The sequence below is a fragment of the Aythya ferina genome (assembly GCF_964211825.1).
Source record: "Aythya ferina genome assembly, chromosome: Z".
Taxonomy (NCBI): domain Eukaryota; kingdom Metazoa; phylum Chordata; class Aves; order Anseriformes; family Anatidae; genus Aythya; species Aythya ferina.
This window is the reverse complement of record NC_140299.1, coordinates 24,194,319-24,222,267: the sequence shown is the minus strand read 5'-3', so window position 1 is coordinate 24,222,267 and position 27,949 is coordinate 24,194,319. Positions and strand designations below refer to the sequence as shown.

General features: G+C 39.9%; 1 protein-coding gene across 1 annotated transcript in view; it reads left to right on the top strand.

The window, feature by feature from the left end:
* CMYA5 (cardiomyopathy associated 5) overlaps window positions 1–26,899 on the top strand; it is a 46,377-nt gene extending 19,478 nt beyond the window's left edge. Inside the window, exons 3-13 of the mRNA XM_084503227.1 lie at window positions 2,023–2,118; window positions 2,858–3,091; window positions 4,777–4,799; window positions 6,793–6,914; window positions 11,789–11,938; window positions 12,908–13,054; window positions 16,258–16,402; window positions 23,694–23,827; window positions 24,433–24,532; window positions 25,090–25,266; window positions 26,270–26,899. Of these exons, the coding sequence (XP_084359353.1) occupies window positions 2,023–2,118; window positions 2,858–3,091; window positions 4,777–4,799; window positions 6,793–6,914; window positions 11,789–11,938; window positions 12,908–13,054; window positions 16,258–16,402; window positions 23,694–23,827; window positions 24,433–24,532; window positions 25,090–25,266; window positions 26,270–26,522 (1,581 nt within the window). The 3' untranslated portion in view covers window positions 26,523–26,899. The remainder of the gene's footprint in view (window positions 1–2,022; window positions 2,119–2,857; window positions 3,092–4,776; window positions 4,800–6,792; window positions 6,915–11,788; window positions 11,939–12,907; window positions 13,055–16,257; window positions 16,403–23,693; window positions 23,828–24,432; window positions 24,533–25,089; window positions 25,267–26,269) is intronic.
* Window positions 26,900–27,949: the final 1,050 nt, after the last annotated feature.

Here is a 27,949-nt window from a genome sequence, read left to right as displayed (position 1 = left end):
GTTTTGTACATGTAGAGTAAGAAATGAGAAGATATTTCTGTAAAGAGAATTTTAGTAACAGCAGCTCATTTCAATTGACGAGGTACAGAAACCTCAATATGCAGGGACTACCATCATCATAAAACGTTCTCCACTCCAGTTATGTGTGTTGCTGCTTGGATATGTTAGACTAGTTACAGAGTTCGTGCTGTAAATTTTTATTGAACCCCCATCCTCATTTTCTGTTCAGTTCATGTTCATCACCTCAGTATCATTTTAGTTATACCACAGGTAAGTTTTGCAATTCCTACTTCTTCCCACTATTTCTAAGCTGTACTACTGTAAAAGACAGATGGAAATGTGTCCCATTTCAAAATAGTACACCTTTGCTATCAACACTAGAGAAAATGCTGTTTTTTTTGTGGAAGCTCATTTGTTACTTAATTGCAGTTCTGCTTGTGAAGACTGCATGCATGTGATGTTTCACTTTTCCCATATCAGATTTTTATATATAAATATACAGATGTTCCTTTCTTGTTTAGCAGCAGTTTAATCTCACCCCAGTGTCTGAAATGTGAAGTCTCTTTTCTAGCAAAGGTTCAGTTGTCCACAATTCAGATTTAGTGAAATTTCCTTAAAATTTCAGAAGGGTTTATATTGCTGGTATTTCTGTTACTTTTATGTATATAAGAAAGAGAAATTAAAAGTAGGGGAGTAATGTGCCAGTTTCAAATATCAGCATTTGCAAACTATCTCCGTGGCACGTAGGTGTACATGTATGACAGCAGTGTTGCTTTTTATATATGGCCATTCATGCTTGACTTAGAAGTGATAATTAGCCAGCAATAATTCAGTAATAAAGTCACAGACCACAGCAATCCCTCAAATGTACCTACACTGCAGCAAGTCAAGTCAAGCCATAAATAAATGTCCCATGATATCACTCCCTGGCTGCGCAGGATGGACATGAAGCCAGTATTAATTCTGGCCACAAATCAGGCCTGGCTTCACATGATTTCTAGTACTCAGGGCTCAGGTTACCTTGAGATGGTGTTTGTATGTTTCTTGTTACTTCTGTATAATTACTGAGAAGACATTAAAATAGCAAAATGCTGGTTGCCTGAATTTTAACTGTAGGGACATAACTTCACAATAAAAGAAATGAGCTATGAATGGCACCTGTCAGATTTTATAAGTTATCTTGACAAACAGAACTTTGCCTCTGAATATTGGTGACTGGCCCTAATATTTATGAAGTTAGCTTTTGGTTTTACTGTCCTAAGTGCATTTATAGTTAGTTTATATTAACTAATATGCTACTTTTCAAGCAGATATGGCTGTAGAAGTTTGCTATAATAGGAAGCTGTTACCAAAGAATGTTAATTTTCCTTTTAGATCTATTCCAGCTAATCACAAATATGGATTTCTAAAAATTATAAATTTTACCTGAGCACTCTTCCAGCTTGCTCTCAAGAAAGGTCAAGAAGCACTAAGACAAAAGTTCTGAATTGTCTCTGGTGCCTGTTGTCTCTTGGACTGCTTTTCTTTGCACACATAATTCAATCAGTGATTTTGATAGATTCTGGTTAAGAGACAATATCTTCAAATTTCTAGTTTTAAAAATATTGCAGTGTTAGCTTGTGTCTTAAAATCAATCTGCTAGCCTCATAGTTACCTGCCATATTTTCCTTCTTATGGGCTTTATCTCCTTGAGGACACTGAAGCTCAGAGCACCCTCTGTTTCTAGCAAAGCTACAGTAGAATTTGTAGTGCCCAACAACTTGTAGAGAACTCACCACCTTGTTGAACTGATATCACTTTTTTTTTTCTTTTTCTTTTCTTTTTTTTTTTTTTTTTTTTTTTTTTTTTTTTTTCTTTTGGAAACAATGTTGTAGCTGTTCCAGTTGCTATATCTGTGCTTGTAGTCAGGGAGATGGCTGAACTTAATTTAGCCATTGTTCCATTATGGCAAAACAAAATATTCATCTCAACTATGCTCCACATGAAAACAACATACTTAATCTCTGAAACTTTAAATTTCAGGATCAGTTAGGTGAATTGCTAAAAGCACTGGAAGAAAAGTCAATGAAGATTGAAGAGTTTGTGAGTGATATTGAATCCCTATTTAACTGTGTTGAGGTAAGTCCAGTGTTTTTTCTTACTAGTTCTTTCCCTCTACAAAATTTCTTCTAAATTATGTTTGCCTTTTTTGTTGTTGATGATGTGTCATTTTTTTTCTGCTAAAATGGGCTGTTTCTCCAGTCCTCAAACTCACTTCTCCTGCAGGAAAGAGTTACTTTAAGGGAGACAAAATACTGCTTTTTTCATACATCATTGCGAAATGGAATATGTGACTATCAAGCACTGGAGGAAAAAGTTTCCTTAATTTTGGTTATGCTTATAAAAAGCTCACACTGTGTCTGTATTTAGAGTCCTGTGTTGAATACCTAAAGGAGTTGCTCAGTGCCTGTAAGTTCTTAAGCCTTGAGGACTGTATTAATTTCAGTTAAAAATATGGATTTTTAGCTATTTTGTAATCAGACTACCCATCTCTATGCTCAAGTATAAAAGTTTAATTTTAAACATTCACAGTAAAAAATAAAATAAAATAAAATAAAATAAAATAAAATAAAATAAAATAAAATAAAATAAAATAAAATAAAATAAAATAAAATAAAATAAAATAAAAGAGGTACCATTGTTTTAAGTGTATTTCTCTAGTATAATTTCTCCCAGATGAGCTTGCTTACAGAAATAAAGTTCTCTTACTGTCAGGATGCCAAAAGGAGTCTGGTGGATGGATCGTGTATTTCTGTGTATTCATTAACTGTTGTAATTTTAGTCTGCAGATCAATTTACATTTGTTTTCATTTGTCAGGAAAATTGTAAGAAAAATGCAGAGTTATTGGAAAAGCAGAATGAAGAGATGCTTAAGAAAGTGGTAGCACAATATGATGAGAAATCAGAGAACTTTGAAGAAGTGAAGAAGATGAAAATGGAATACCTGTATGAGCAGATGGTTAACTACCAGCAAACTGTTGATTCAGCAAAGGAAACTTTGGAGACAACAGTAAAGGAAATGGAAGAACTTGATGGATTTGTTTTCCTAAATGTAAGTATAAATGACATTCATACCATAGCTTTTATGATTGTAGTTAGGAAAGCACTTACACAGTGCCGAGGCTGAGAATGAGTTATTTATCTTCCATTTTTCTAAGATCACTAAATTCTGCAAGCTCAGTTATTCCACTCTGAAACTGCCAGATCAGTTGTTTTTGTCATGTGAACACTCAGAGAGAATTGCAAAGATGATGCATAGGTTGAAAACATGCCTTACGCCATTAAAAGAGTTCTATCTATTTTGTTTTGTGAGGAGAAAGCTGAGAGACGTCTCAATAATTAATCTAGAATTATTCACTGAGGAATAATAACTGTCACAGTAAAAGATACATTACTATTGGAAAGAAAGGTGGAAAAAGAAAGCGTAATTGAAAGTTACCCAAACTGTAAGTAGAGTGGGTTCTTTTGGTGGTTTTGGTTTGTGTTTTTATGAAGAAACACTGGGAAAAGTTATGTACTCAGATTGGCTGTGATAAAAATTCAGAATGGATTAGGTTTAGAAATGTGAACATGACACTCTTGTCTCTAATGGTCCTTTTTGGATTTTAAAAACTTTGTGAATCTGTATAACTTGAGTTACCTGGCTGATACAGTTATAAGCTGGTCTTAGAGAGTCCAGCAGGTTAATTGTTAATGGCCTGGGTCCTCCAAGACTGTTCTTGTGTTGCAAGAATTGCCCACAGGTCAGCGGTGGCATTTTCTCCTCTACAGAAGTGTATCATGGGGTGAGATTTCTGGGACAACAGTCTTTAGCTGTTACAGAATTAGCCAATAGTTTGGAAGTTGCAGAAACTATTCTGGGAAGCAAGAAAACGAAAAATTCAAATTACTGTTTGAAGACTGATCATTCACGCAAAATAAGACGGCTTCCTGAGTAGAAGCTCCCGGTCCACATACCTGTTATAGAAATGGTGGAACGATACCTGGCTTTCCTCATTCTGAGTTGCCCAGTGACTTAATATCCTGTAACCAAGTCAGTCCCTTGGGAAATAGGCTACTTTGGGACGGGCGAGAAATGTATTTTATCTTCTCGAACTTTGCAAGGTACTGGATTAGTCCTTTGGCAAAAAGAAAACCTTGTAATCTGAAATTCTTTTGTAGGATGTGTAACTATTTCCCACAACCTTCAAGGTTTTAACTAGATATGATCATAAAAATCCCCTAGCCCTTACTGTTAGTGATATAGGACAGGAACTTCTCTTTCTCTGAGACAGGAAATGTTAGCTGAAGATTCACTAAATATGAGAGAAACTCTTCCTCTGTGGGTACAAATCTCACCCAGCTTCTGGCAATCAGAAGCTATGAAGAAGATTTCATCCAGAATTCATATTTAAGTGTTATAAATGTAAAAGTGATTTCCTTCTGCAATAGCCTTCATTTACAACAGTATTTGACTGTACCCTGGTCTTTATAGCTAGATATTGAATGCTGAGTCCTCAGGAGTTTTAAACCAGATACAGACTCTAACAGCCTGCTGAGCAAGAGCTTTGAAGTGAAATATTGTTAAGGAAACAAATTCTCTGCAGGTGTGAATGAGCAGCATCCCAGCCAATATCAAGTCAATAAAGCTGTGTGTATTTATCTCTGAGGCGAGTACCAGAACTGCTAGATGAGTGGCTCTACAGCACTCTCAGGGTTTTGAAAACTGCTAATACATTTCTTTCTTTCTTTCCTTAGTCATCTAAAGAATTGAATAAAAGGTATATGAAGTATGGGTTAAGTGCACTGTAGTGAATACTAGGCATTGCCTGCTGGATGCTTCATTTACTAATTACATTGCTAATATTAGTAGTAACTTTTATAAACCTTGCAAATAATGAAATTAAGAGAAGATGTTTTATACTTGTTGCTTTTATTCACTGTTTTTGTGGTGTTTTGCAGAAGTTCTGTGATTTATCAGTTAAGTACAGTTTTAAAATATCAACTCAATTTTAAATCTCTACAGAGGCTTTTTAAGCAAGTTCCTTGTAGTTATTACTATATACACATATAATAGAAATCATCTGTCTATGCTCACATTTCTTAACATCATTATTATGTATTTTTGTTTACTAGTCTAGTTTGGTATTATATGATCTCTGAAAGGTTATAATGCAAATTATCACTCATATGTCTGGGGTTGATGGGCTGTATTTGTGAACAAAACTCCAGAAGAAATAAAAAAAAAGAGACTAAGTAACAGTTTTATCTACATTTTCCATCATTGCTCTTTCCAAAGCTTACCAGGAGACTACAGAGCGATGCTGTCCTGTCTCCTCATCAACACCATCTGATTCAGGATGTGTCTAAGGGGTCATGCCTTATCACAGCTGCATAATGGCCCACCTGCAGAAACCAATAAATACATACATTGCAAATAATTCTCTGTCATGTGTGATTTCCTCAAGGGAATAATTTTGATTACACCCATCCTTCAGGAGGGAAATACTCAGTTTGCCCAAAAGTCCATATTCACCCTATAAATCTTCCAAGGTGAACTATGAATATTTAGACAGGCTGTCTCCAGGATTCTCCTATGCAAGCCCACAAAACAAGGAAAATTCCTCTTTGCCTGTGCATTTTCAAAAACCAATGACTTTGCCCAAGGGGCTGGGGCACTGTGTGGTGCAAACCTACCCTTGTCAGTGCTGCCTCAGTCATGACAGTGATGCATGTGCTGACATGGGTTGCTGGACTGAGATGTAAAAATGACACAAAGGTTCCAGTTCATAGTCAAATTACAACCCCAGGAGAATGGTCTGATGAGTATGTGCCAAACATCCCTTCACAAGTTTCCATTAATTTGCAAAATGAGGGTTATTAATTTGGACTCGCCTGTTGTATAGCAAAATGTGACAGTCTGCCTGTAGGTGTTTTTTTTTTTCAAGGCTTTTTGTATACTTAGTTTTTATTTCTTAACTTACATGCTAAACCTAAAGTTGATTCTGTTTTGTGCATGGGTTTGGTTATTACTTTATCAGTTTATTTGATAATACCTGACTTACTAAAAAGGTTAAAAACAAGCTTGTATCACAATGCATGCTCTTCTAAAGAAAATATATTTTATATTTGTTGTGCTTTGTGAAAATTATGCATAATTAACTACTTCAGTGACTGAAAAAAAAAGCAGGGAAGAAAGGTAAAATTCGGTTGCTTTGAAAAAATAATCTTTCATACTCTTGAAGCAGCTTCTGCCTCAAAGTTAAAAATATGTGTGTAGTGTTTTTTTTTTTTTTTTTTCTTTCTATAATGAACTCAGCAAATATGGGCTAATTAGGTGGAATCTGTATTTCTTCTTTTGTTTTGTTTTGTTTTGTTTTGTTTTGTTTTTTTTCCTGCTTGCCACAAGCAGCTGCTTTACATTATGTCTCTGGAGTCAGCTGCTGTAGTTTAGCTCTGATGTTTGTAACCTTTAAAGGCAGTGTGTTACCAAGCCCAAACCCCTGGGTTCTCGGGAGTCTTGCTGTGAACTTCAAATCCTCGTGTTCTCACAGATCAAGTGTAGACAGATTGTGTTTGTTCTCACCACACTCCTTATCTGAAATCTCAGTATGCTCTAAATGTTCAAAATCAGGAAAACAGCTTCTCCTTGCATGCTGTCTTCAAGTTCATGGGAAATATTTAGGGAAGCGCATGTTGCATGTGCTTTGCTTCTGGCCCTTGCAAGTTATGTGACACCAGAAGGGATTTACACAGCTGTTTTCTTCCACATAGGTTACTTTCTGCAATGGATACTACTCTCTCTTTAGAAAAGGTGCCCAGTGCTTTTTCACTGTTTGAGCACTACGCGGACAGTCCAGGAAAAAGCAACCAGCACTCTTTAAAACAAGTGGCTGGTAAGACTCTCTGAATATTATCTTAAAACTAACAAAAGCTAACATTTTGGCAATGCTTTCTAAATTTTGGGAAGCTAAAAACAGTATCTATTTGAGAAGTATGAATTTGCAAACCATATAATTAGCAATCAGAGTTGAATATAAAATGAAGTCTAATTGTGCACAAGTGTTTGGCTTATAGCAGGGCATTAAGATGAGCAGAGGGAAAAGTGCTAAAAAGGGGGATTCTTGCATTCTTGCCTTATTTAAAATATCAGTATCTCAGACTAGCAGCAGATCTTTTATCTGTAAGTCTTCTGAGGCTAAAGAAGTTTCTGTTCCCTTGCAGGCAGGGACAGAAGAGTCAATCAAATGATCTCCTGAGACTGCTTCTTCCAACTGGGGGTAGCCCCAGCAGTGCTGGTGGGGGGGAGAGGGGGAGAGCAGGGGGATGGCTGAGGACCCTGGGTTTGTGCCATGTGAATGAAACCACCTTGAAACTCCACTGTATAGGGGGATGTGGTGGAGCTGGATGTAGCTAGTGATGACTGTAGCTGGAAACAGCCTCTACTGAGGACAGTGGCAAAAATTGCATGTGATGAAGAGATTTATTTATCTCTATCTCATATTGCATACACTGTAAAAAGCCTGCCTGTGGGGGCTTTCTGCTCTGTCTGTATACACACCTATAGAAATTATCTGGTTCTGGTCAGCAGTCAAGGAAGATCCCTGTTCCTCATAATGGGGTCTCGGTCCAGTGTAACCTTCTCAAGAGGAGGTTTTTTTCTGGGATCTCACACCTCACTGTCATGATTTTTGTGACCTCTCATACACTGTCACATGCACCGCTGCCATCATAGTCACTCTCTGGCTATTCAGGTGGTGCCTCTCTCTCACTTTTGGTCCCTGGGCAGTGCAGCTAGAGCACACATTTCCCTTAGGTGCTTTGTTTCCTTGCTGGGTTATCAGGTGGGACACTGGCAAAGTGCTGTCTTGTGCAGACTTTCCTGTCTTCAGTATGAGCTGAATGCACTCAGCAATGTCACTGTGGGAAGATTGTCTCTCTCCTGCAAGTGGTCACTTAGTTTTTATTAGATGTAGACGTACTGGATATCTCTCAGACCTTCACTTCCCTGTAATGCTTGTGAGTTTGCCTGAGGTATTCCAAACTCCTCAGGTAAAGTCAGACAGGCATTTGTGCGTGCATTGTTATCTCAGCCTTATTTCTTTAAGAAATCATGTGAAAAGATCTTTTTTTTCTTTTTTTTCTTTTTTTTTTTTAAACCTGCATTTAGCAGGTGTTCACTTAGTACTGTAAATGTGCTATCTATTGCAGTTTAGTTCCTAGACTCCCTGTCACAGTCCCCTTTGTGCAACCATGCTTTCCTCCTAGGTTGCTACCTACTGGCAAGGTCATACAGGAGAACAGACCTAATTTTTACATGTTGTGTTTCCTTTTCCCACAAGTCACTCCAACATGTTATTCCCCAGACTGCTGAGATCTGCTTTTCAGTTTTGTATGCATTAGCTACCGTGTTTACTGAACACCAAATGGCTCCAGACCAGGTTTGCTTTTACCAAGTGGAAATGACTGTCAGATAGCAACCACCCTTCAAGGCTCTTCATCTTATATGCTTCCTACTCTTTTTTTTTTATTATTTCTTTTTCCCCTTTTTTTTTCTAGAATACACAGTTTTCACTCTTCACTTCCACTACAAAGTATTTCAGTGGCTACTGTGATTTTTACTTTGGTGAGCAGTAGGACAAATATATATATATATATAGTTTTTCAACACTGTGCCCTTGCTGAAGGAAAATGAAGGTAAATACCTACATGAAATCAATTTTGAATTTAAAACTTTGAGTACATCATTTATCAAATACTGAAGGCAAATGCCAGACACTCTCAGCATTTGTTTTGACTGAAGCCATTTGATGAAAAATATGTGAATTTGCTATGTTTCTCCAATCAACATATTTTTCCTTCACAAGTAATAGTCTTTCACTGAACAATTTCACAGAACTTTATTTTCATTGCTTCAAAAATATCTTTCCTTCAAAACACCCTCCATTTCCAAATTTTCCACATCCACTAATGGAAAGTCCTTTTCTCTCAAATTCTTCCTACTTTCATGTAAACCACCCATTAACAAATGTGTAAGCATAAAGACAACCTTGCAGTATGCCCTTGGTCACACTGGAATAAATGCTCTGTCAGAAGGAGTTAAGTCATTTCAAAATCAGAAAATCATTATTTCCAAAGCCTACTGTGAGTGCTGCCCATTCATAGCAAAAGACAAGAACCTTTGTGATGGTAACAATCATCCATTAAAATCACAGAGGAATGTAAATGCTCTCTGTCTTGAAGTACATGAAGCAAAGGAAATATTATTTACTATTACACCAGAAAGGTGTAAATATCCATAAAATATTTGGGATTACTGTTTTTTCACCTGGGGGCCATGGAGATCAGGTAGCATTAACAAAATGTTTCCTTACCATAGAATACTTCAGTGAAAACTGAACTGATCAGAAAATGTCCCACTTTTCTGTTGAAAAATATAATTTAGTCAAACTTGTGGTGCAAATAGTTCTTTTGTTTGACTAAAATTCATTTTAAAAAGGACCAGCATTTTGATAGCACAGAAATGTTCTGTTTCCACAGAGAATAGCTCAACTTTTTTTGCTTTGAAATTACTTCCTTTCAAAAGTTTATTTCTTATTATGCAATAGTAAATTAGAAATCAAATGCTTTTCATTGTTACTGAACTCAATTTTGACCCAAAAGGTTTCTTTGTTGTTGTAGGTTTTATTTTTTCAGAAGTCTCATTCATTAAGCTAGCTTCTCTTCAGATTTGGCATAAGAATAAATTTTGTAATTGTGGGGTTTCTGTGATCATAAAAGGCAGTTTCTAGGCAACTTCACAGGGAAAAAAAAAAAAAAAAAGCTGATTTTCCCACTGGCTCCACTAGAAGGAAGTCCTTTCCTAAAGGTGATCAATTTCTAGATTGACCAACTCTAGATGCAATCAAAAGACAAAACATCGATTGTTTTTAGCAATGAAAAAGATATGTTTTCTTCTAGTGGGAAGCAGATGTAATCTTACTGTACCAGTAGCTCTCTGCATAAATCAACAGTCAGCATCTGCATTTGCCTTGTACATGCCACAGGGGATCATCATCATTACTATGAAGATAACTGAGAAAAAGTAAAAGCTTTCTGCTGAGATTCTAACAGAGTTCATGCAACATGGAAATTTACTAATTTAATTATTTGAAATTTACTGTTTCATTGGAACAATTTACTGTTTCATTATTTGAAATTTACTGTTTCATTGGAACAGGCTGCCCAGGGAAGTGGTGGAGTCACCATCCCTGGAAGTCTTCAAAAGACGCTTAGATGTACAGCTTAGGGATATGGTTTAGTGGAGGGCTGTTAGCGTTAGGTTGGAGGTTGGACTCGATGACCTTGAGGTCTCTTCCAACCTAGAAAATTCTGTGATTCTGTGATACTAGATGAGGATAAAGACCCATGTATTTTTGTTCCCTGCATTTACTTTAACAATGAACATCTTTGGGGGCTTTTTGCTTCTTTCTTCTCCCTCCCTCTCTGTTAAGCCATAATCTTAGAGGGAAATAATATCTCAGCAGGGATGGATCCGTGCATATCAGCAGACAAAGTCTGAAATAAATTTGGGAACTGTGGTGGTCTTTGAAGCACTCTTTGTGAGGGATGCTCCTGACTGTCTCATGGGGTGTAGATGCTTTGGCTAAGCATCTACATTTATTCATTTACTATATATTATAGTTATTATAGCATTTATTCAGTCTCACCAGCCCATGCCAGCCAGGAGTATGCAGTTGTCTAACTGCAATGAGGGTCCACTTCTGGGCATATGGGATAGCAATGAGCCTCCTGCTCCTCAGGCTTAGAGTGCAGGAGGTCTGAGCCTTCCTTATCCTAAAGGCATATGCCTGGTGTTGCCAGTCTATCAGTGGATTTGAGACTCTGCATGAATCACACCCCAGTGTGGTAGCTCCTTTCCCCCGCCTGTGTTTCTGGTGTCAGTTATGTACATCTCTGCAGGAGGCTGTCTGCTTCTGCAAGCTCCCTCTCCCCATCAGTGATCTATCCTGTGCTGCTTGCTACAAACAAGTACTTTCAGTCCCCACTTTCACAAGCATCCTTTCCATAGGATTTTCTCTCCTCTGGTGTGGTCAGGTAATGGAGAAGGCAGTTGACCAAAGGAGCTTGCATTGAGGTCCAGGGTCTCCTGGCCCATCTGAGGAGACGGCCTGAAGTTAATAGGTGTCTCCTGGGGTTCCTTCAGTGCATGTGCTTGCAGAGTGCCTGTGAAATGGAGTGCAGAGCTGGAAAGCTCTCTGTGTGATTGGAGGGAGCAGGTCTCCTGGGGAAAGGAGAGTGGTCCTTCATGCCGCTGGGGTTTTGTGACAGTTCTGCATGTCCAGGATTGCCACAAGCCTGGGAGGCAGTGTGCTGCTCCCCTCACCCGGCTGGAAGTCAGAAATGAGAAGAAATTACTCATCTGTGCAATGGTCCTGTAGGGAAGGACTGTGAGATCTGCACAGGGCATGAACACAAGCTTTGTGCTGGGTTCAAGTGGTCCCAGAACTGGATCTTAATTTTCTGGGACTGTGAGGGAAATGGGCCATCAGATTCTATTCTGAACAATTAATTTCTTCCCTCTCTAGTTCAGACAGACCTATTGCTGCAAAATTTCACCAGTTTTGTCCATATTTCAAATATTTGATATATTTGTTCTGTGAAAATAACAACCTTAGGGAAAATAAGCAATTTTGTTGCCTCTTGAACATGTAGTAAATTCACCTGAATATACCGGGGTGTGAATAACAACTGAAGACTTTCCATTCAGTCCCACAGACACCGAGTGTAATACCTCAGGAGCAAAACTCAGCTACCAGCACTTCCATTGCTGTCTACTGGACTGTGAATGAAGGGGATGCCATTGACTGCTTCCAGGTGTATTGTATGGAGGAGCCACAAGCCAGCAAAGATGAGGCAGGTGCGTACAGTCTTGCCTTCATGACAGCAGCAACCCTTTCTCCAATGATCTCAGGTCAGCAGAGGGGAGCCTGAGCTACAAGGGAGGGCCCAGGGTGCAGTGAAAAAATAATATATAGGGCAAATAACAGTGGAGGAGAGCATGATGTAGATGATGTTTCTTCTCTCCTTCATGCCAAATACAAGGTAAATATTGTGGTCTGCATAGTGCTGAGCAGTTAGTTGCTCATAGAGAAACAGCAACACGTGTATTTAGGTGCTTTTATGAAGCAACCTGACCTTCAGAGAGGATGTGTCCCTGCTGCCCTGTGGGTAGTAATGGGGGCTGCAGACAGAGATCCCAAGAGGATGGACCTGATTTGGTTTTTAGGGCCCTGCATGTATTTTGGAAATGTGTCCTAATTAAAAAAAAAATACAGGAAAAGATAATCAATATTTCCATAGTATTTCCACATGTTCCAGATATTTATTTTTTCAAAATGACATTATATTATTTAAAGATTAAATATGGAAATTGAGAAAAGGGGATTCAAATGCTCATTCATTAAAAAGCATGGGCTGTTCACAGGGTCACTTAAAACACCTGGGTGGTACACATATCCATGTGTGCACACTAAAAGATGCATAAGATATAAATTCCACTATAAGAAATTCTCTAGAATTCTCTAGAATTTCTTATTCTTTATTCTCTGTTCTCTATATTCTTTAGAGAAATGAAACCAGGGCTAATAATTATTGATTGTATGTCCCAGTTTGCAGCACAATCCTCAGTAAGACTGAGAATACACTCAACTCACGAGCATGTCAAAAACTTTCTGTCAAAACTGAGCTGGAGTAAAATATTGAGATCTTGGCTAATAGCACCTTCTGGACTTTAACACTCTATTTTTTACATTTGAGTTGAGAGGAGCAATTATAGACCCTAACAGTGAAATGCATAGGTGTAACAGCCTGTGTATGTTTCTCCTAGCTTTGGTGGAAGAATACAGAGTGACAGTGAAGGAAAGCCACTGCATTTTGGAGGACCTGGAGCCAGATCGCACTTACAGTGTGTGGGTCATGGCTGTGAACTGCACAGGATGTAGCTTGCCCAGTGAAAAAGCCATTTTTAAAACAGGTATGTACATAGTTTGGCATTTGATTAGTGTAAGCTTCAGGTTCCTAGAGAAATTTTTGTCCATGTTGTTACTAAAGCAGATAAAGCCGATTTGTTTAGTCCATCTGGTGGATAGCAGGCAATTCACAGTCTTTTTGCTAAAAGATAGCAGCATAATTGCTCCTGAGAGGAAATTTGGAAGTATTCAGATTTGAAGATGTTTGCAGTCTCAGGTCCTGCACATTACGAACTTCTCTTCTGAATGGGCTGCAGTGCTCCAGCGCAGCTCTGGGAAATCCACCCTACTGCTCTCTGCCACTGCTTCTCCTGTGGAAAATGCAGGCAGCAGCTGCCTGGTTTTGCCTCTCTGCCATCCTCCCAAGTACATCTATGTTACATTGATTATATGATTAACTTTGCAGGGGGAGGCCTGTTCTACAGAGGTTACATGCCATGTCTAGCTCTGTGGGACACAAATCTCAGGTGTGGCTGTGAGAGGCTCTGCTGCTGTTTAAGTGGTGTAAATTGGGATGAGTAATTAGACGAGTATTGTTTATGAGCTTCATTTGACTGATTCATTTTCCTGAGTTTTAATTTCGTAAATAATTCGTATTGACAAAACTGTTGCTTCTTAAATTACGAGCAAGATGAAGCATCTTGTATTCTAGACTTTATCTGAGGCCCTCATGCCAGACGATTTTTCTAGTGCTAAAGGGTAAAAATTAAAAAAAAAATAATAAAATCATTCTGTAATTGAATTTGCAAAATAAAGACAAGGATACTCAACATTTTCATAATGTGATAACTTTGTACAACATTGAGTGTATTGTTGAAATCACTTGGCAGCAAACACAACTTCAAGCCTTTTGCTTATTCCTTTAGACATCAAATTTGTTATTTTTCCATTATATTCAATTTGCTGTTCATATTTTTACCAAAGCTGATTTTCCAAAGATTTTAAAGTAGAAATTCAAATGTTATGACATCAACAATGTAGTTGTGAGCATGATGCAGAATTCCTTTGAAGTGGTCAATCAATAACAGATCATTGCCAGCTAAGTCATTATTTATAAAGAGGTTCTCACCCCTCTCACCCAAAGCTTCGGTGCTTCATAGCCCACTTAGCCACATGAACTCAAAAACAATAATTTAGGGAGTTTATTTTCAGTATTTCAGATGAAATGTCTGTAGGAGAAAAACATCTGATGGTATATGCAGTTATGGGAACATTAATAGTGGATCAAAACTGTGCCTCTTCCAGTTGTTGGGAACTACCTCCCCTCCCCCCAAGGCTTCCCCATTGAGATTGCACTCGCAGGCCTGTGAGGAAGGCAGGAGGAGCTTCTCCTATGTCTGGCTCCTTCACCTCCAAAACTCGTATCCTTTCCTAATGGGGAACACACTGTTTCACAGATATATTTTGGTGATGGCAGCAAAATATCCACCTACACCCCTTCTACCTGTCCGCCCAGGCAAGTGGTGGAGTCACCATCCCTGCAGGTGTTCAAGGAAAGGTTGGACATGGTGCCTAGGGACACGGTTTAGCGGGTGACATTGGTGGTAGGGTGATGGTTGGATCAGATGATCTTGGAGGTCTTTTCCAACCCTAATGACTCTATGATTATATGATTTAAAGGGAAATTTGGATCATAATTCTGCAATCCTAAACTCAAAACTTGTCATTCAAAATTTATCTGATATTTATCCTGTATCTGAGGGACAGAGCAAGAACATAACACATTTCCACTCTTCGCATCTTGTAAGATCACTTATGAGTGTGCAGGAATATTACCAGGAAATCAGATATGTGTTCTAATTAGAACAGCTTGAGTAACTACAGTTAATTTGCTAAAAAACTCAGAAGCACAGTAACAACTTTTTCTGGCTTTCTGACTCCATCTATTCTCTAGACAGATAATTTCAGATAAAAAAGTGTGTGAGATCTTGTGATGTATTGTTTGCATATCCATTAATGTGGGTATGTGTGTCCGCTTCTGAATGCAGGCATTTGGAGATTTAGCTATTCATTTTTCGTTCTCTAGAAATAGATACTTTTAAAAATAGACAGTAATCATGTATGTCAGAAGTGAATTAAAGGACTATTGCCAAGGGAACTGCACAGATTTATTAGTCGATAAGAATCTATCCCACAGATTCTTTGCTCTGGTGAATACCTAGATTAGCTGTTCCTCTAGTGAAACATCAAGTTAACCTGGAACCTGATTTTCACTAAACCAGGAAATCAATATGTACTTTGTTGTGTTTTTTGTTTGTTTGTTTGTTTGTTTGTTTCCTTTTCTGATAATAAGAAACTATTTTTGTTACAAAACAGAGTGATCTTGAACCTTCACTGCAGCTCTATGAGATTATCTTGTCATAAAATTGTCCTTTTTCCATCTTTTACCTAGTAGGCCTTCTATTTGAAACTTAATTACTTTAAAAGCAAGACAACTTCCTATGACATCTTTAAATTAAAAACGTTTATTTTAATGATTAGTGTTAAGACTGTTTATCTGAGAGTCAACAACAGACTGCAATGTTCCTATGTTGCTGTTCCCTGGAAAGAGATAGAGTAAGTGAATACAACTAAACAATTTTCAGCCTGTGGTGTTGGGTGTGCTATTTTACACAATAGCTTTTGATTACTTGCATTCAGTGCACTGCTTTACATTCAGTTTTCTGTCTTGCAGTAGGGTTTGCAGTTCTTAAACTGAGGCTCTAAAAAAGTGAAATTACCGAACCAATTTTTAGAATCCGCATTGCAAAAATAAACAGGACATAATTAAGCAGAAACTCATCATCATCCCTCAGTTCTGTGGCAGTACATTTCTTTCTGATGCAGTTCATACAGAAACTGCTGAGGACAGGACTGAGGTAACCTAAGCAGGGCTATACACAGGAGAGTCTTGATGCTCTGCTCCATAAAGAATGGTGGAAATGGTGAAAATGTGCTTGAGCAAAGGCATAAAAATCTCTTTGGACATTCTAAGGATGTGCAGGTATGCACATATATTCACAGTGACTTTTCCAGCATGTCTTTTTTTCCCCTGTAATGTAAACGTTTGCTGTTGAAACACAAATAAGCAAAAGATCATTGCTGGACAGGTAAATCTAACTGTCCTTTGTTTTTTGGGGGGGAGATGAGTCTTCCTTTCCCTTGACAGCATCTCAGCAGCTGCTGGTACCTGCCTTGCAGTGCAGCTAATGTGTTCCTGTGTCCACAGCACCTGCCATCCCCACCATCAAGGCTGAAGACTGCATGGTGTGCTGGGACACAGCCACCATACGCTGGCACGATGGCTCAGCAGCAGCAGAGTCCTTCACCCTGGAGTACTGCCGACAGCACTCGCCGGAAGGAGAGGGTCTCAGGTCAGTGCTGCGGTTGCAAATGTTGCTCAATCAGATTAGGCAGATGTTAATGAGTGCTTCCCAGACTGCGGGTCATTATGCAAGAGATTATTCTGTCTTCAGCTGCGCAAGAAAGAAATCAGCTTCTGCATGCTGAAGAATTTAGTGGCTGGATACTAATCTATGAGATTAGGCTAAGAGACATAAAAATACTTCTTTTTTATTCTGCTTAACCGGAGAATCCCTTTTGCTTGGGGTCAAAACCCTGGAGATGTTGCACTGTCTGCAATCAACCAGAAGTTGCAGGGCTGTGCTGGCTGGGGAAGCAATCACTCCCCCACAGCTGTGATAGCCCCAGGCAGGGCAGGAGAGGGCAGCTGAGCTCTGTGGGAGACAGTGGAATGGAGGAGTCCAGCCCAGTGTGCTCTCTGCTTTCTGGGGAACAAGATAGGAGCCAGCTGGAGGACACAGCAAGGTGAGATACTGGTATCTCCATAATGTTGGTTACCCACCTGTGAATGTGCAGATCCCTCCCAAAGCACAGCAGAGCCCTGCGCTGTTCTGCTCTGCATGTGTGTGTCTGCACCACTCTTTGCAAAAATACCACTTGAGTCTGCAGCAACACAACAGCTTTGAAATTCAGGGTGGCATATGCTTTTGTGAGACCCTCTCTGGTTTCCCCTACAGCAAGTGTGAGTGGCATACAGGAGAAGCCAAGAAGAGACATAGACACCACTAGGCAGCAAAACCATTGGTTGTGTTGAAATGCAGAAAAAAATATGTGGTAGTCTGTATGTCCTTATTTTGTATTTTGTTGTTGCTGTTTGTTTGTTCAAAAAATTTCCCTTGCAATAAAAATTAGTTAAGTGGATTAAAGAGCTCACAGGTTTCTAGTAGACAAGTAAGTGCATTTGTGTGTATCTTGTTCCTTAGAAAAGTAGGCTAAAAACTGAAAGAAGAAACTTCTGCAGGGTTGGGAGACCTTGTTTCACCCAGTACCAGCATGCCGTGTTAATGCAAACAAGAGGAGGAGGAGGCATCTTGCCCAGATTTCCTGCTCTCTGGGAGGGCAGCCATGACCTCCTCTGTTTTATACATATTTCATGAGGCCATCAGGTTGCTGTCGAACTCCCAAAGTCACTGTCGGTCAGGGATAATGTAGCTGTTCCCCAGATCTGGGCTGTGTACTTGTCCTTAAATTTCTTTGCTGTTAACTGCAATTGCCTCTTTTTCTCAAAACTGAACCAGCAAGTGTGTCCATTTCTGTAATCTGTGAGAGAAGTGCTGTTAAAACCAAGCCGTTTGCTAGTGTGGAGATAACTGTTGCAACAAGCTGCCAGAACTGACCCATTACCTTTTTTGAGTAAGCTCGTGCAAAATCTAAAATGTTTATAATCATACAGAGTCACATTTGACTTTTTGGCCTTTATGTGGGCAGCAGCTGTCTTTTTACTGTGGCAACTACAAAAAATTCACAGATGACAAAATCATGACTTTTCTCAGAATGCTTCAGTTGAAGATCTCTGTGTTTGTGGAAGGGTTCTGACATCATCTTTCTACAGTGTCAAAGACCACCTTTTACCACTTATTTTCCCTCTCATTTGCCTCTCTTTACTTTTCCAAAAGCAACCCCCCTAAGATTAACCTGGAAAGTTTAGTCCATAATGGTAAAGGATGGAGAATTTATTTCTTTTTTAAATTTTTTATTTTTTTCATAAAAAATAGAAATTTGGTAGATGGAGCATACTGCCTGTATTGCTTCCAACACTGCTGATGTGCAAGTTAGGACTAGAAATCAATTTGTCATGTAGCTGATCAGTGAGACACATAGCTCCAGGAGGTGAGTCAGGTCTTAGATGAGCAGAGGTGCTTTTTGGAAGTACACGTAAGGAGCTTTGAGTTACTCTGTAAAGTACCTATACTAGGTGGGATAAAATAGTGTATTTATATCCACCTAGGAGCATTTGGGCCTTGAAATGCTATAGTTTCTATTGGCTACTTTCCTTGAAAGCTCAGAGTATGTCCTTCACTCATTTCCTGAACAACATTCATCCTGGGGACCTGCCAAACACACAGCCTTCCAACAGACAGCCTGCACCTCTCATGCTTGCCCCAGTCCCTTAGATGAGCAATTCCCCCGTCACTGGGTGGGAGTCCAAATTCATTTCCCAGCAGCCCTGTGAAGTTCATACAGATGCTCTCAGGGGCACAGCGGGTAAGCAGCAGTGAGGGAAGGCCACTTAGAGAACTTGTGGGCAATAATGTTCAGATATCTCACTAACTTCACTTGGAGAAAACGATTCCGTCTCAGCTTGCATGGCTGTTTTCATGCAAGCTGTTCTGGAAGCTCACACAAGCCAAGGAACACTGCCAAGGGAGCAAGCAGGGTGAAATGCCCCCATCAAACAGCTGGGGCCATGTGTGGAGCCCCTGGATGGGACCAGCCCATTGTAGCCTTCAGCATGTCCTTGGGCAATCCCAGCTCCCCAAGGAGAAAACTTGAGGAACCTCTAGAAATAAATCCTCACAAAAAAAGTTTTCTTCTACATACCATCAAGAAATCTAGATTTTCATTTCTGGGTTCTCTTTGCCAGCTTGGCATGGTTTTGTATAAAACGGTGTTAAGCCTTCTACAACCACAAGTCCCTGGCCTGCTGCTGTGCTTTTCAAGCTCCTCACTGGGTTGATTCTTTTTCCAGAGTCTTTATGCAGCTTTGAAACGTTTCTTTCAGTTTCCAGAGCTCTGCTATTTTCTTGCTGTTCAGACTCTTTCTGTTGAGAAGTCAATGGAACTGTGGGTGGAAGATGGAAAACTGTGAGAAGTGTAGTCCAGGGATTAGGTGTGTGGGCTGTTCAGATGGAAGCCATGTATCACATCATGAGAAATATGAAAGGCTCAAGGAGACAGAAATTAGTACATTATGCGGTGAGTTCATAGAAGTGGAAGTGACTGAATGTCACCCTCTCCACTAATGGGAGACTGACACCACCAGTGACTGAAATTTTCTGTCTCCTCAAAGGACAGGTCTAACACTGGAAACAGGAGAGCAAACCTCTCTCCTGCTGTTTTGCCCATGACCCTCCAGCCAGCTCAGGAAGCAATGTGTAGAAAATAGGGTATCTTCCTCCTCTCTGCCTGTTCTGAGTTTGACATCCTAGATACAGGTGAAGACCATTGCAGATGGTGCTTTGTTGATCTAACACTGCAACAGTCAGAGCCAGGACAGAGGAGAGGAAATGAAGCATGCAGCGCAGCTGGAAGGGAACTCAGAGAAGTTTGCTCTTTATATTTAGCTTCTAGGGCTTTTTTGCACTCATGGTGTACCCCTTTTGTGTGCTTCTGCATCTGTCTTTGGAAGCCTGCATATCTTCAGCTATGACTTGGTATCAGTGGTACCTGCACAGGTCTGGAGGTGTTGTTTCAGTGTGATATTGGGGGTGGGAATTGCAATGACAACACAGAGGGTGTTCTGAATCACTACAAGGCATATCATTTGCTGGGTTTATGCAATATTAAGAAATACCCTCTAGATACTGCTTTCTTGAAATAAATGAGGATGCTGATGAGAGGAACATGCATCAAAACACAGAATCAGGTTTCCCTAAAAACAGGGAAATCACAAATGTAGGAGACAGTTGCTACTTGTCAATTTAAAGGTGAAGAAGCATGGAACTCCTTTCTGCTCTGCTTTGAATAGCGCATGCCTGAAATTTGGAGCCTGAATTTTGAAACTTACAGATTATTCTTAGGAAGATAAAGAAGAGATGCACAGAATACTTAAATTCAATGTTTCTTGAATTTCTGTGCTCTGTAATTTGTATCATGATACCAAGATGTTGTGGGGAAAGTGTAAATGTGATAATATTTATGCTAAAGGCCAGAATGCATCATGCTTTGACAATAACATTATTACATTTTCAATCACCTATGAAGTAGTCAGGTATATTTCACGTAGAAAAAAGGTGCCACAAAAAAAAAAAAAAAAAAAAAAAAAAAAAAAAAAAAAAAAAAAGGTTGTAGTTGCATTTCTTTTTCCTTCATGGCCAAAATTACATGCTTCAATACTTCAGGTGGGAGTGAGAAAGACCTAGCTGCAATGATTGTTACAAGAACTCAGAAATTAAACAGGCTTTTACCCAAAACAATCAGGATATTAGAAACGCATTTCCCCTTCCCTTCTCCCATTCTTGTCCTCTGTTGCTGTAAGCTGGGCAGTAATCATACCTTCTTTTCCTCTTTACTTTTTCATTACTGATTACATGGTTAACCTGAAGCATGACAAACAACAGTAATTGCTAAGAGCCTGAGAAGCCCTCAGTATTCACTTTCCTCCCTCACCCTATCCTCTAGACAGAAAGGCAATAGCAAAACCTATTTCTTCTTTGCACTCAGCTTTTCATGAGCTTGGAGCTGGCTCAGTGTTGCAAGTGAAATTCCTTCTTGTTGGCATATACTGTTTCATTAGTTGGCAGCAGCAGTACTGTTTTTAAGCCTTAATCGTAGCTAAAAATGATGGACTCTTACTCTTAGGCAGCTTAGAGATGGCTAAAAAAGATTGCCAAGCAGAGAACACTATTTGAAAACCTGTTCATTGTTTTACTGACCAGACCTGCTTAAACTCCAGGCATTTCCTTCTCACTATTACAGCTGAAAAGAGGTATGGTATTGCTCTTATATTTAAACATGCAACCAAACTCTTATTTGGAGAATTTCAGGTTTGGGAGAAACACAAGGCTGAACTTTGATGGCTGATCCTGTTTTCAGTCAGCTAGACTCCAAATCTTTTCCGAACATCCAGGCTCTGGAATCCACACTTTAGAATATGAATATCCCAGATCTACTTCTTGTGCTGAAATGTACATGACTACTTAGAATTAAAAGCATTTTCATGTTTTACTAAGTAGCCATCAGTTAACTAGCTAATAGTGAAAAAGAAAATATTTTCTAATTTCTTTGTGAGGGCACTGGCTTAAGTAACATTTTCCAGAAGACAGAAGAAGGCACGACACAGAGAACATCACTGTGCTTAAGACACATGGATGTTGCCAGAAAAAGCTTTCAAGGAATAGCTTACATATCTTCATCTCATCTCACCTGCAACTACTTGCTCAAACTTCTTTCTGGTGATTTGCGCTTCAGATTCAAACCAAAGATGTCAAGATGATGCTGTTAAAGAGCAGAATTTCCTCAAAGCTTGGGTGTCCACTTCTTTTCCAATACCTCAGCTTCCACCCCCATTTTCCTTTCTATTGCTTCCTCTATATTTGCCTCCTTGCTCAGTTCCTATGTATTTTTGTTTGACTTATCTTTCCATTTTCTCATGTTCCCTGTACTCAAACAAAGCCTTTTTCTTGTTTCATGTGTGATGTTCACTTGTGAGGTTGCGCCTCTTCCCTGAACCTTCCAGGAAGAAGTTATCACCCAGCCTAACTCCCAGTGCCTTGCTGAAGTGCTGTCATGGTTAGGGCTTTGCTTAATTACAGGGGTGAAGCGAGAGTGCAATTGCTTCCATGTTTGGACAACCCACTTCTTTTGTTTACTGCATGAGTTCTAGCACTAATGTAACACATGCCCCAAAGCAGCAAGGCCCAGTGCTGATCGTGCAAGAGCTCCAAACTGTCTGAAATTCTTTCAAATTTGAAAGATCACAGAGGAACCCAGTGCTTTTTCTGTGTTTTCAATCACTTTTAATGTCAACTCTCGGTACAAAATACACATTACAGAATAATAAGGATGAGGCACCAGCCTTTCCCCAGGATGCTGTCCTCCTAGACGCAGAGCTCTACGTGGTGTTAACAGGAATATGCTGTGTGTAGGACTGTGGGATTTTAGCTTTGTCTGATAAATGCAGCAGAGGGAGGCGTGTTAAAAATCATAATGGATGAGCACAGATTATTCTTCAGATTGTGCTGCTCTCTGGTGGGACATACGGGGAAAAACATTCACAACAAATGAATAGCAATGATTTTACTTCACAGTTGACTTGCCTGCCGTACCTCCTCTGGGGTCACAGTAATTAGTGGTGGTAAAGGTGATTTGTTTAATCTGGCTCCCCGTGGAGACATTACCTGCAGGAGGCAGACAATCCTGAGCTCCACTCTCAAACCCTGTTTGGAAAAGAAGGTGCCTTGCATGCTCACTGGAGACAAATCTCCTGCTTGTGAATTTGCTGGAGTGCAGAGCAACACTCCTGCATTCAGCTCTCCCTCTTACCGCTGAGGTTATTGTCTTTCAGCCCGGAGGGCAGGGGGGTTATCTCAAAAGACATGTATTATGCTTGAAAATTAAATACGTGCCTTGAAGACTTCCATAAGCATTTGTTGGAGGAAATTGCCTAATCTCTACAGATACACAGTCTTTACCAACAAGCATACAGTGCACCAGGTATACACTGTCTGGCTTTGCCACGTGATACAAAAATGAGGGAAAGCAGGACCCATTGTGTGAGAATCTATTAAGCCAATCTTTCGTATTCCCAATGATACATAAAATAAAATTGGCATTTTTCTAGCCATGCAAAGTACTTTCACTGGTGCTTCAAAGTGCCTGTGAAGCAGATTGAGTGGGTGCTGACACTTATTTGTCTGCCGTGTGTCAATACTTCAGTGGCTGAGAATGCAAGGGCTTGAGCTTTTTAGACACCTCAAAGAGGAGGCAAAACAGGGCACTGTGCAAAGGCAGTTCTCCTGCTGCTGCCTTTTTCAAAACCAGCCTGTTAGAGGGCATGGCACAGCGAGGGAGACAAAGCCAAAACTTTGTTGATGAACAGCTGGTGAGCAAGGCATTCATAATAATAACTGCAAGGTTTCTATGTGGTCTTAGGAAAGGGTATCCCTTCTTTTGGACCTAAAGCATGTGCCCAGACAGTACAAACACAGCAAGAGTGTTCATAATTATGCAGCTGAGTTAATTAAAAGCTTTTTTTTTCTTCATAAGCTTGTTTATTTTGTAATGCAGGCTTTGTACAGGAGGTTGATGAGAATTTGATGCTGTGCTGCTAACATTTTATGTGATGACTTATGCTACAAAATAAAGTCAGTGTTGCACCAAATGACCGCACTGAGTGAGAAGGAGTTAAGGGACAAATGTCTGAAAATTCATCAGAAAAAGTAGTCAGGATATCTCAAGTAAAATTGCAAAGCTCCTGCAGAACCTGTTTGTTTGTGAAAACAGTGATCACCTTTCTGTTTTGTAGTTTCCCTATGGTGCCTGCTTCAATAGTCAACAATATATTTAGGTGGTTTAGATTAGTCTTTCCTTTTTTGTGTATCTGCATGTGTTTTCATGTATGAAAATCTTAAATATTTTCAGATCTTTTTCTGGTATAAAGAGAAATGAATTGAAAGTATCCCTGGAGCCCAATGTGAACTATTTCTTCTACTTGAGGGCTGTCAACACATTTGGGACAAGTGAACAGAGTGAAGCTGCTCTCATCTCAACTAAAGGTATATCACCATTTTCTGATGTCAAAACAATGGGGTAAGTGGGCAAAGCAGTCAAGTATATAATTTTCCTCCAGAAATCGTAACTGAATTTGCCGTTATGGGAGTGGGAAAGTTATTGAGGTAAAAGGCACCATATTTTATCTCCTTACAATTAGCAAAATCTGAGACTACTTTACTTGAAGTTGGTAGTTGTCTGTCAGTTTAAAAGTGTTTTGACCTCAGAAGCAAAACTGTTGAATTCTCTAACTCTGTCAGAGATTGAAATGATTAAATCATCCATCGTTCTTCCAAACCAGCTTCAAAATTCAAATTTGCTATTCTGAAAAAGCAATCCATTGAAAATTCAACCATCTTTAACACCAAAGACTTCTCTGTCACCCAGCTAGTTAGTTTTTTGGATGGTATAACTTGTTATAATCCTTGAGCCTGGTTTCCAGAAGAAGAGTCCTTGCATTGTTGCAGCTTTATGTTACTCCTACCTGCCAGGAGGCACAGCTCTGTCCTGCTAAGGTGACAGTGGTTGTTATTTAATATATTATGGTTCATCTCATGTTAATGTTGGTAACCTCTCTGAACTGGCATTTCTTTGTTGTGAATTATACTAGCAACTCGATTTCACGTACTGAGTGGCACAGCTCATCCTGCTTTGCAAATCTCCCCTGATGCAACTGTGATCTGCCTTCCCGAGAAAGCCAAATTCACTGGGTGAGTAGCAGCATGCTGAGCGCAGCCAGCCTGGGGGATTCTGGATGGGCAAAACTCTTTCTTTTCTCTGTAGGCAGCTTTCGCACATCACTAACTAACTTTGTAGAAGCACTGAATTTTTCAGTCATGCAGCCCCTGTACATTATGTGACAGACCTCCTTTTAAACATTGCAATCCTTCAATAATACTGGTAGCAGCAGTGATGTAGGTGCTGGGCAGAGTTCAGTGGTGAATGGAGGAATCTCCACAGAAAGTCAAAGACAATGGTCAGAGAGAAATTACCTAGTGCGACAGCTGAGTTTGCCTCGGTCTGTGGTCACTGCTTAATCCTTGAGTGCACTATAGTATCAAAGAAACTTGCTGTACTGAAAAGATGAGATTTGTTGGTTTATTTTTGAATATGTTGTGGCTAAAAGTAATCTCTCCTTTCACGTTGTTCCTCACTTTGTAACCCATTAGTAATTTTAGATGATGCTGCATGATGTAACTATAATGAATATCGCAATATGGTTGTCTATCACCACACTCACTTTACCCTATGCCTTTTCCACAAATAGGTTTCCATCAGTCCTGGGTGAGCTGCTGCCTGCTCGGGGTTGTCATTACTGGGAAACTGTTGTCTCTGCCTGCAGAAGCTACAGGATTGGGATTTGCTATGAGACAACACCTCAGAGCAGTGCCCTGGGACTGAGTGATAATTCCTGGTGCATGCACTGCTGTCCTACACAAACCAGGTAAACCTGAGTGAGTCTGGCTGCTTGAGAAGTTACTTGTCTGTCCTGTAAACAAAATTGGTGAGCTTCAAGAATGCCAAGAGCAGAAAGGACCCCTCTGCTTTCTTTCTGAAAGTTTTGTAGCAAGAAAAGGGCAACTACAAAGTATCTTAAAACCTCCTCCTCTTAAAAAAAGTCTTATAATGCATCTTAAAAAAATCTCAAACAGGCCAACTTACCTCCCTTTACCCAGCCAATGAATCAAAACTCCATTTATTACTGCTTTGTCTTTCCAGGATCATATCCTGAACCATTTCACAAAATGCCACCAATGTCCTTAAGCATAGTCTTTATAGAGTCTATTTCCAGCTTCAAGCCTCTATAGGGAATGCCTTCTGCTGCCTTGCCCTTCACAGCAACAGGGACCCACCTGCTACTGCGGCAGGACTGCAGGGTAGTCTTCAGTAGGCCAGTGTCAGGAGGCTAGTGGAGATTTGTGAGTCATAACCCTCTTAATGATGTGAAGGTGTTTTTGATGTAAACAAGTGTTTTTTTTGTTTGTTTGTTTGTTTGTTTTTGTTTGTTTGGTTGTTTTTTTTGTTGTTTTTTTTTTTTTTTTTTTTTTTTTTTTGTGTGTGTGTGTGTGTGAGATCGTGTGAACACATGAACATAACCAACTAAATGAAACACCTGGGATGCAAAGGGCTTTGCCATAGCATAGCTCATGCTTAAATCGCCACAAAGACATGTAATAAGAAAAATACAGATGAATACAATTTTAGCAAGTCAGCTTTCAGCAGGAGGGTTTGAAGATGTTGAATGAAAAGACTCATCAGCATGCTGGACAGGGCTTTGAAGCAATGCCATATTTGCTTAGGTAGGCAGGTTATACACTGAGCAAAATCCTGTTGCCATGTGATACGCTGCTGTATCCCGCTGTTAATAGGTGGGAATTAAGTGGTACATTATTTCTGTTAAATCACAATGAGGAGGCTCACTGCTTTTAATTTCCGTTTTCCCACAGCTTTCTTTACAGGTTTTTTCACACGGGCGTGATGAGCGATGTCCATGTGACAGAGCAGCCAGCCAGGATCGGCATCCTGTTGGATTACAGTGGTGGCAGACTGTTATTCTTCAATGCAGAGAGAGGACTGGTGCTGTTTGCCATCAGGCACAAATTTACTGATGCTGCTCACCCGGCCTTTGCCCTGGAAAAGGCTGGAGTGCTGACCCTGCACACAGGAATGGAGCTGCCAGAGTTTGTGAAGCACAGCTAATTCCCTGCTTCACACTCTCAGGAATACTAACAGTTTCAGTGTTAGGGTCAGGGAGGGAAAGGGGATAGTCAGGGAGGGATGTCAAGTTTTCTCTGATGAATGCTACGTGCATGGCTCTCCCTCACATCGTCAGTAATTGTAGTTAGTGTTCAGCCACATAATCACCTTGAGCCGGGAGAGAAAACAGCACCTTCAGATGGAATGTACACCTAGTGATATACACAGCAGTATTTTGGAGGAGGAAAAAATGATTTGTTAGATATGAGCTTTAAGAGGGGGGGAAATGTACTTTCCCTGTGAAGATAACGACAGTGCTTGCTGTCTTTTTAAAGTTGATGATGAGCCTGTGTATGAAATAAATGCATCTCTCACTGCAATACATGACTTCTTTTGTCAGAAAAAGCCATCATTTCATCATTTTCCAGGACAATCAAAGCCGAATCCAAGATGATGTGTATGAAAAATGTGCAAAACTTCCAATAACTGCAACATCTTGCAGGTTAATACATCATGTGTTATTGTTGACCAACACTTTTCTTTAAATACACAAGAAAACTTGAAAACTTAGGAATCTGTATGTTTGCAAAAAGAATGAATCCCAGAGCAGTCTCCACATCAGTCACATGAAGTTTGAATATACAACACCTGCCTACCCTGCTCACACCAGACTAACAGAAGCAATCTAACCGTGTTTCAGTAAATATCTGTACATGTAAATAAGTACTCATGAAGAACATGTATGAGGAAACAAAACATCGGTGCTGAAATCTTTCCCTATGTTTTTCACCCTCAATTTGCTGAGTGGATGGTTTAAGTGGTGAAGGGGAAGTTGGCACCTGGGACATTAGAGAACAGTCAAGTTACCAGCAACCTTCTTGTGGATTGCCCTTTTTCCATCACTGCTTCTTGCCTTTGCACTTGCAGATTTGATGCTTCTAATTTCAGGCTTGTGGGCATTTCCGTGAGTCTGCTGTGCTCTTCCCAGTTATCCACACCAGCACCAGAACCACATTGGCAAGATGCAGTGTTTCAGGGGAGCTGAACAAGGCAGGCTGAGTATGGTTGATGCCAGCAGAGGAACAGAACGCTGTTTTTTCCCCTTGGCTTGTTCAAACCAAGTTTCAAAGCACTACACAAATCAGTGATACTGCTTTCTTCCTGCCTTCCCCAAAGGCAGAACACATGAGGGCCAGTGGTGCCACACTCCAGTGAATGCTGGGCAGAAATTAATCTTAGGGAACAAGGGTGGTGGTTTTTATACTGGGCCTGCTCTGGCAGTTTCTGCCATAGGGGACTGCTTTGCCAGACTCACTTCTGCGCTCAGCTGAAGAGCCATACTCCCTGAAGAAAAGCAGATTTCAAGAGCCTAATGGAGAAGGTTTGCTTCTGAAGAGAGAACTTCAGTGGGTTATAACAAGACTTCTGCT